Source organism: Myotis brandtii, unplaced genomic scaffold, assembly GCF_000412655.1.
Source record: "Myotis brandtii unplaced genomic scaffold, ASM41265v1 scaffold112, whole genome shotgun sequence".
Classification (NCBI taxonomy): domain Eukaryota; kingdom Metazoa; phylum Chordata; class Mammalia; order Chiroptera; family Vespertilionidae; genus Myotis; species Myotis brandtii.
In genome coordinates, this window is record NW_005353838.1 from 14,619,164 (window position 1) to 14,629,045 (window position 9,882).

General features: G+C 48.2%; 1 protein-coding gene across 1 annotated transcript in view; it reads left to right on the plus strand.

Moving 5' to 3' along the window:
• PASK (PAS domain containing serine/threonine kinase) overlaps window positions 1–7,713 on the plus strand; it is a 31,425-nt gene extending 23,712 nt beyond the window's left edge. The window contains 4 exon segments of the mRNA XM_014546712.1: window positions 2,256–2,455; window positions 4,614–4,747; window positions 6,291–6,437; window positions 7,232–7,713. Coding sequence (XP_014402198.1) covers window positions 2,256–2,455; window positions 4,614–4,747; window positions 6,291–6,437; window positions 7,232–7,362 — 612 coding nt within the window. The 3' untranslated portion in view covers window positions 7,363–7,713.
• Window positions 7,714–9,882: the final 2,169 nt, after the last annotated feature.

The following is a 9,882-nucleotide window of genomic DNA, read 5'->3' on the forward strand; positions in this document are numbered from 1 at the left end:
GGGACCCTTCAGTCCGCAGGCCGACGCTCTATCCACTGAGCCAAACCAGTTTCGGCTATTGATTTTTTTTATAGGGAGGAGGGGAGAGGGATAGAGAGTTAGAAACATGAATGAGAGAGAAACATCGATCAGCTGCCTCCTGCACGCCCCCCACCGGGGATGTGCCCGCAACCAAGGTACATGCCCTTGACCGGAATTGAACCCGGGACCCTTCAGTCCGCAGGCCAACGCTCTATCCGCTGAGCCAAACCAGTTAGGACGATATTGTACAATTTTTGCAGGAAGTATCTGTAGCCCATTAGTAAATCTATATACATAATATTATAGTAAACAGAGTCATTTTATAGAACTATTATTATCATATGTAAATATGTATACATAATGCCTGTTATCAGTGTGCTGCCTGCTTGGCTGGGGAGTGGAGGGGTGGCGAGTGGGGCCTGTGACCAGCTCTCCTGGCATCTAGGGCATTGGGGACTAGCAGCAGGTCTGTTTTTTGTCCAGGGTCAGGTTCTCTTACCCCTTTGTAGTTATAAGCTTGATGAAACTTTCCTTGTTCAGATGAAATGTGGTCTGTTTCCTAACTGGGCCCTGATATGTGTGTATGAACATAAGTGTGTATGCTCATGTATATGTATGCATGTGTGTATACATGCATGTTATAAAAACATGTTTCAGTATATAAATGTGCAGGTGTTTGCATACGTGTATATAAATACATTTATTTTATTATTTTTATTTATTTATTTATTTGTGTTTTTTAAAAAATATATTTGACTGCCTCCTGCACGCCCCGTACTGGGGATCAAGCCCGCAACCCAGGCATATGCCCTTGGCCGGAATCGAACTTGGGACCCCTCATTCCGCAGGCTGACACTCTATCCACTGAGCCAAGTCGGCTAGGGCTTATTATCATTTTTAAAATATATTTTATTGATTATTTATAGAGAAGAAGGGAGAGGGATAGAGAGTTAGAAACATCGATGAGAGAGAAACATCAATCAGCTGCCTCCTGCACACTCCCAACTGGGTATGTGCCCGCAACCAAGGTACATGCCCTTGACCGGAATCGAACCTGGGACCCTTGAGTCCTCAGGCCGACGCTCTATCCACTGAGCCAAACCGGTTAGGGCTAAATACATTTATTGATTGTCAGTTAACCTATCATTAGCCATTGCTTCTGGTTCATAGATACTCATTTGTAAATATACATCCATGAAATCACTATGCTGATGGTACAACTGGTGTCCAATTTATGAATGCAGCCAGAAAGTACCAATCAATTAGCTTAACGGAACAGCTACCTTTGTTGGTGTCTGTCACCAAATAGGCAGTGTGGGCCATCCCAGGCCCAGGGGACAGCGGTGTATTATAGTAACTTTACCCTTTCGGAGTGCAGGCTAACACCTTGGGCTCATGGAAATGGAGCCGATTCCAATGGAATTACTCTGAGTCCCCGTGGCTGAGAGTCCTGCATGCGTTGCAGCCAGTGTGGCTGCTGCTGCTTTTTGAGAAGCTGCAGAGCCCTGAAATAATAGTTTGGGGATGTGGCTTTGTGCTTAGCTCTGCTCCTAAACTACTGTGTGAACTCTGCTGAACCCAACGGCCGGACTTGGGCTTTCTCTGGGGCCACTTCCCATTAGTGTCCACCCCACACTCATTAAAATGCCGCCACATGTCTCTGTAGCTTCTGCTTGTGGTCTGTGTCTTTCCTCCCGAGAAGGTCATGGCGTGGGTCGGTGTGTGAGAGGATGTCTGCTGGGAAGTTTTTGTCAGTAGCACAGAGATAGAGAGGACGTAAGAATCATGCATTTGTGTGGGAGGAAAGTGGGCAGCGGAAGGTATAGTATCAGTGATGTAGGTGAGGAGCCCTGTGGTCTGCGGCTTGGCCTGCTACCTGTGGCCATGATGCTGTCGTGTACTTAAAAACGTGAGAAGAGGGTAGATCTTATGTTGTGTCCATGTCACAAATAATAGCAGTGGTACAGTTTTTAAAGTCATGTGTTCTCATTTGCTGTTTGTCGGGGAGACATGTGCCAGCCGTGGTGAGCACACTGCCTGGAAGCGCTCTGCCTCCGTGTTGGTCGGGTTGTGTCTGTAGCATCCAGTGGTCTTTCCTGTCACTGTTTCATCACGAGTTAGAGAACGTCTGTTTTTCTTTGTTGTTGTTTTCTGTTTTGCTTGTCAGTCCTTATTTTAAATGCATGTTTTGAGTGAACTACTTTGTACAAAGTCCTATGGCCTCTTGGTTTCAGCTGGTGTCGGCAGTGGGGTATCTCCGCTCGAAGAGCATCCTTCACCGGGACATCAAGGATGAGAACATCGTCATTGCCGAGGACTTCACCATTAAGCTCATAGACTTCGGCTCCGCTGCCTACTTGGAAAGGGGCAAACTGTTCTACACCTTCTGTGGGACAATCGAGTACTGTGCGCCTGAAGTGCTCATGGGGAATCCGTACGTATTGCACCACTTGGCCTCGTCATCTGTGAATTTTAGGCAGGGAAAATGTGTGAGGAGGGATTAAGGATGATATTTGGAAAGTGGGCAAACAGGCAAAGGAAGGAAGATTGGTCAGGGGAGCTGGGCAATGAGTACAGGATTCTCTATATTAATTTCTCAACTCTTGTTTATGTGCAGTTTTATACAATTAAAAGTTAAAAAGATAAAGGAATCCCAAAAGATGGGACTCTCCAAATAAGCAAAGAGGAGTCTTGTTCAGTTGGGCTTATTTTGATGACAGGAATAATAATCTGTTCCCATAAAATATATTGGGCTGGCCATTGATACAGCAGGGAATCAGTAACAGGCAGAGCTGAGGCAGCAACGTGCCAAGACGGCACCTTGGCTGGAGGTGCTGTTGTGTCTCGCTGGGAGAAGCAGGTCCTGGGGGTGCGGGCTGCACTGGTGTCTTTTCCGGAAGCCTAGGGGCTTTGGGGCAGCCTGGGCAGGGCCTGCTCTTGGGGACTCAGGAGAGCAGAGAACACTGATTATTGCTCAGGTGTTGCTGGGGCTGGAGTGCAAACAGTTCTCAGTATTGTCCGCTTCACACACACGAATTTCCATGTCATCCACATATAATGAAGTGGACTTATTTTGGTCAGATCCAGATAGCAGGCACTTTCCTGCAGCACCTACACATATGTCAGCTCTAGGGAGACTGTGTCTGGAGGTGCCTGTGACTAGGACAGATGTCAGTGTTGTGTGGGCCTCCCTGCAGTGCTGTGCTACACCCTCAGAGCCCACCTCTGGTCCTGTTCTAATGTGACAGGTGTGTGGGGACATTCAGCCAGACCTGGTCAGAGCCAGATTAGAACCCAGGTGGCCTGAGTCTGGAGCATTTGCTTATGGGCACTGCTGTCTCTGTGCCATGCCTCAGGCTCCCAGAAATCTCCCGGCATTGGTGTGAGATGTGACCGGCACTCTGTCACATTGTCTGCTCAGGTCACGTTTCATTTCAGAGTCAGGCAGAGAGGACTGCAGGATGCTCACGTGGAGTCTGCTGCCCTCCTGATCCACACGCCAGGCTGGCCCTGTGAGCAGAATGATCAGGCTTTTTGTCCACAGCAGAAGGGAGGGTGGGGTGGCTAAATAAACCATCTCCCTGTCACCTCTGAGCACATCTAGAGCCACAGACAGTGACATACTTACGGGGGATCATCCACGAAGAGCCTTTAAGATATAATTTGGTTACCCTGGCACCCCAGAGTGCCAGTGGCTGTTGTCCTGTGGTGCCCATCATGACATCAGTGTTGGAGGGGCCTTTGTGTCCACAGGACCGTGAATGTGCTGGTGGGTGGCTTGTCTGCCCCACTCTCACCCCATGCCTTCCTCCCACTTTCTCCCGGTGGCCCCACCCAGTATCATTTCTGCTCCTTCCTCCCCAGCTGGGCTGTAGGTGTCCTCAGAGCTCCGTCCTCCATCCTGGATGCTTCTCCCATCTCATGGGCCAAAAGACTTCTGAGCTCTGATTCTAGATCCTATCCTCAGGAGCTTTGCTTCCTCCCTCATCATTTTCATGTCTGTCCACTCAAGGGCTCAGCAAACTATGGTCCTGGGCCATATCTGGCCCACTAGTTGTTTTTATAAAGCTTCATTGGCACACAGCCACATGGATTGGCTTATTTATGTCTGTAGCTGCTGCTGTGCTGCCATGGCAGAAAGAAGGGGTAGTGACAGAAGCCGTGTGGCCTGCAGCCCAAATCTACTCTCGGCCATCTCTGAAGGGCACACTGCCCTGTTCTGGAACTGCCTGTGGTTCCCCATGGCCCTGCTGCCTTGCACGCTGCTGTGCCTTCTGTCCATCTCCACTGGGACATCCCCCACACCCCCAGGGGGATGCTTTCTCTGATCCCTTGTGCCGTGTACATTGTCCCACCCACTGGTGGGCATTCTGTCTCCTGAATTAGTCTCTCAGCTGCCCAAGCACCATGGCTTTGTGTCTTCTCCCTCTCCCGGCACGGAGCGGTACCTGACCGGAGCAGATGTGCCGGATATTGAGGATGTGGTCAGGAGCATGTCGAACCTCACTGGGCACCGTCTTGGGTGACTGGGGACTTGGGGCTCACACTCCTTGACTAAGCTGCTGTGTGCCATGAGTGCTGTCTTCTGTCAGTTACAAGGGTCCGGAGCTAGAGATGTGGTCCCTGGGAGTCACGCTGTACACGCTCATCTTTGAGGAGAACCCCTTCTGCGAGCTGGAGGAGACCCTGGAAGCTGCAATAAACCCCCCGTACTTGGTGTCGGAAGGTGAGCAGGGCTGCAGCTGGCATCCTTCCCTCCCTTCTGTCTTCCAGAGCCTTTGTCAGAGCTGCCTTATTTCCATTTCTCTCATACTTTGTTTTTTAATCATTATATATTTTTATTGATTTTAGAGAGGAAGGGAGAGAGACAGATAGAAACATCAATAATGAGGAGAATTATCAATCAGCTGCCTCCCACATGCCCTCTACTGGGGATTGAGCCTGCAACCCGGGCATGTGTCCTGACTGGGAATCAAACCGTGACCTCCCGGTTCATGGGTCGATGCTCAACCACTAAGCCACACCGGCTGGGCCATTCCTCTCATACTTTGATTTGAACAGAAGGATGGTTGGGATCTGACTTTAAAATATCACGATAATTCTATTAGTATGAGCTTCCCCTTTGGATTACAGGGGAATTAGACGTTATTCTGAGAGTTAGGCATTAATGCTTGTGGGTTTGGCCATCAGTGGGAAGCGGGGAAGATGGAGGGACTCAAGCCCCAGGAACTCCCATGGAAGGAAGCCTGGGGGTGTCTGTCACACCTCGAGTGCCCCATGAGCTGGCAGTGTGAGCTTGATTTGCTTCTGAAGTGAGGACCAGCGTGGGAGGCAGATATGAACTTGGTGGCTGGAAAGGACTTACTGAGTCTGCAGCTGGCCCACAGGATTCTGAAGTCCCTTCCAATCTTGACAGTTTGTGATTCCATAGTTGTCACTTATTGTTACGAGTATCAAGGTGACCAGTATCTTCATGCATGAAGTCTGTGCCTTGATTCTTTGCTTGGGTTAGAAGCCTGTGTCTCAGGTGGCTATGACACTCACACAGACAGGGGGCTCAAAAAGCAACCATTTGCTTCTCTGTCTTGAGGCTGGGAGTCCAAGGTCCAGGCACTGGCCTTTTCAGCTGCTGGTGAGAGCCTCTTCCTGTGTTACAGACAGCAGCCTGTTCTGTGTCCTCACGTGGTGGAGAGAGGGACAGAGTGAGCTTTCTGGCCTCTCTTACAAGGGCATCAATACCATCATGGGGCCTCACCTAATCACCCTGGTCACCTCCCAAAGGCCCCACCCCCTCTTACCACCACCATGGTGGCAGGGCTTCAGCATGCGCATTTGAAGGGTCACAATCAGCCCCAGTGACCCAGGAGAGGACTGTAGGGTGCTGCTGATCTCTGGATCCTAGGACTCCTGCAGCCCTTTCCTGTCACACCCTGTGTCATTCTGCGCTCTGCACAATCACAGCCCCTGAGAACAGACCATGGTTAGGGATTTCTGCACAGTGAGTGATGGAGGCAGGATCTCAAGCTCCCAGCTCTCATTTCAGAGGTGACAGATGGCTCTTGTAGCCTTTCTCAAAGCACAGCTGAAGGCCCCATGTGCTGAAAACCTGGAGTTGCTAGTTAAAAATGAGGGTTCCAGGGCCACATGTCCAGTTGGAGGTGCTCCTGGGGGCAGGTAGGACTGTGGTTTTGATGCCCTTCACTTGAGCCCATCCTGGACCACTGATGGTCTTCTGGCCCTATGCTTAGGGTGGGTTTTTATGTCCCCAGATCTCATGAACCTCATGTCTGGGCTGCTGCAGCCTGTCCCCGAGCGGCGCACCACCTTGGAGAAGCTGGTGACAGACCCTTGGGTTACCCAGCCCGTGAACCTTGCAGACTACACCTGGGAGGAAGTGTGTGGAATAAACAAGCCAGGTATGAGGTGTGACCTATGAACCAGAGAGGGTGAGGAGGTTCCCCAGGCTGCCTTCTGGGTCTGGGGAGGCGGGGTAGCTCCCACTCCATGCTGTCCTGTCCTGGATTTACACCTGTGGAGCAAATGGGGCTTGATTCTGAGGTCCCTGAGTGCCACCAGGGTTCAGAGCTTGGCTGTGGTCCTTGGAGGGTGGGGGAGTGCCCATGGACCCAGTGTTGACATGGCACCTACAGAGGAGTTTAGCTGGGGCTTTAAGAGGTGCAGTAGGTAATGGTCTGAGTGGGCTGAAGGGAATGATAAGATCACAGATAGTGAGTGCAGTCCTCTGGAGCAGTGGTTCTCAACCTTCTGGCCCTTTAAATACAGTTCCTCATGTTGTGACCCAACCATAAAAATATTTTCGTTGCTACTTCATAACTGTAATGTGGCTACTGTTATCAATCGTAATGTAAATATCTGATATGCAGGATGGTCTTAGGCGACCCCTGTGAAAGGGTCGTTCGACCGCCAAAGGGGTCGCGACCCACAGGTTGAGAACCGCTGCTCTGGAGGCTCCTGGCAGCACAGCCAAGCAGGAGCAGCTGTATGGTCACTGCTCAGAGCAGGTGGCCCAGCTGGTGTTGATGGCTCTGGTGTAGAAGCCCCACAGCACCTCAGCAGTCCAGGAACTCTAGGGCTTCGCCAGTTGGGTTCTGAAGAGTCCTTCTGATGTCTTTCAGTCCTGTCCAGAGAGAAGCAAAGTGTTTGAGAATCATGTGTTGTTAGCATGTGATACAATGTCTTCTTTCTTCAGAAAGTAGAGTCGTGTCCACTGTGAGTCTGGAGGTGGAGAGCAGGAGCCCCAGTGAAGTGGCTCAGCATCCGGAGCTGGCGGCGCCCCCTAATAGTCCTCATCCATCCAGGAAAAGTAATTCTCAAGATTGAGCCCAATTCACCTAAAAACTCATGTGCATTTGATAAATGCTAGAACAAAAGCCAGTGGTGCTATATTACTTTAGGTTTATAAAATAGACACGGAGTTCATTTTTTTCATGGCCTTGGAAAAACATTGTAGAGTTCAGTACTATGAAAGGACTTTGAATCTGTGAACTTCTGAAAAGCATAAAAGCATTTTCAAATTCTCTCTTACTTCTGTATATATTCATATGTTTTGTTTCCTCTGACTCAGTCTATGCTTATCTGATAGGTAGAATTTGTAGAACTGATGACCAGGGTATTTCATTAATTTATTTCCTTGAACATTTTCCAAATTAAAGCAATTTTGTTAGTAAAAATCACACTGACTTGGACTCTATGAATTCTTGTACAATGCAAGTGTGGGGAGCACTGGCAAGAGGTTCACCTTCAGACAGTTTGGGGGGGTCCCTTCCTGGGTGGAGAGCTCTTCAGCTTGCTTAGTCTAAGGAGACTGAGAGTGTGTTCTCAGACACTTCCCTTGTGTCCATGCACAGCTTGTTAGAGTTGGCCCACTGTCTGTCCAGGCTCTGAGGTACAGTGGGCTTTGCAGCAGGACTCTGCTGTTCACCCACAACACTGCCCTGCCCAGTACCCACAGACCTCCGGCAGCCAGAAGTCCAGGTTCCCCTCTTCAGTGATGTGGGGGCATCCAGCCCTGACTGTTACTGTTCTACCCTTGCTCAGGTCCCAGTGTCTCTCTGAAACAATCAGCTAGCTCAAACACATGAAATCTAGCCTCTATTTTGTATCTGTTGGGAGGGGAGGGATTGATCAGGGGTAAGAGGAAAATCTTTCATTTCCTCCCCACCACACTGAGATAGCAGGAAAAAAACAAAACCCAAGACTCCACCCCTTTCCCCCACGTCATTACTTTCTGCAGGTTCCAAAGCTCCTCCTGCCCAGAGCCCTCAGGAAGACTTTGGGGGCCAGGCTGCCTGCAGTGTTCCTGTGCCGTTTCTAGTGCTCATTTAGGAAGCACTCACTGTGTTAATATTTTAGGACACTCAGATGACAATTCACTTTATTTTCAACTACTAGGATATGGGATTTCACTATCTCCTTCCTTTTATGTATTTATTTTTAAAATATATTTTTATTGATTTCAGAGAAGGAGGAGAGAGATAAAAACAATGATGAGAATCATTGATCTGCTGACTCCTGTACGCCCCCTACTGGGATTGAACCCACAACCCGGGCATATGCCCTGACCTGGAATCAACTGGTTCCTGGGTCAACGCTCAACTGGGCTATCTTCTTCCTTTTAGAAAGTGCTGCCCTAGTCTTCCTGCCATCACAAAACACAGATGGGCTCCCCTCCTCCATCAGGGACGGGAAAGGCAGGGTTTTTAGAAGTCTATTCTTTTGAAGTGTGTAGGAAAAAGCTAGTGATGTTTACTCTTCAGAATTCAAATGAGTTTCTTTATGTTCTAAGAACCATTTTCAAGAGTGGAAAAAACCCCCAAAATTTATCCTTGGAGTGTTTATGATGCTTCTAACAAAAAAAAATTACAGAATGTTTTCTTCAGACAGGTGTGCAATGGGCTTATAATTCAAAGTCCTTCCTCTTCAAGAACTCTTTCTTCTTTTTAAGAAAAAATAATTAAAACTCATCTGACTTGATGGCAGGAGAAGGTTTGATACTTTAAGAGTGTTCTTTGCAGAAAGAATCCTGGTAGAAAAGTTCTGAGTCGGAGGCTGACATTTTCCTATCCATGTCCCAACTATGAATCCAGAAAGCACAATTTTCAGAACAAAATGAAGATGCTGTGGACCTTGAGCAGTTCCTGCACCTCAGCTGCCCCTTTATTTCCAGAGCTGGAGAACTGCTTAGGTCCCTTGATTATTTCTAGGGTGGGGGTTGCACACAGGATTTTCTTAGCCTTTGGGCATAAAAGCATTACCGTAATTTATTTTGAGGTGCTGATAGATGAGTGTTTTAAGAAGGAAGATTAACCTTCCTTTTCTTTGATAAAATTGTTGTCCAAAAAGATATGTCTTAACACTCAGCCCAGTGCCTGGCACAGAGCAGGTACTTTGTAAATTGTATCCATACGATAATCAAATACCTTTTCTCAGTTCAGAAACAAGTAGATAAAACATGAAGAAATGCTTGTAAACTAAGATTTGGGTTTTACAAGTGTGGGATTTAGGCAGCTGGGAGAGCACACTGTTTCATTTTCTTTCACAACTACCCTTTTTGGAAAGATGCATAGGCTCTATACCGGAATTACTACAGGTCTAGATAAGAAATTTAGAATTAATACAGTGACAAGGAGAAAATTCTAAGATGTCCTGTGTTAACGTAAAAAACCATTGACACCTGTAAAGAATTTTTGTGAGTTTGAGCCAAACTGTCGACGTATGCCGGGAAGCAGAACCTCAACGAATTGAGATAATGCTCCGGAGAATGGCGGGTTACATCTGTATTTATACATTGCAATTAAAGGAAAGGGATGTAGGTGGGTTACATGAAATCCATTGGTGATA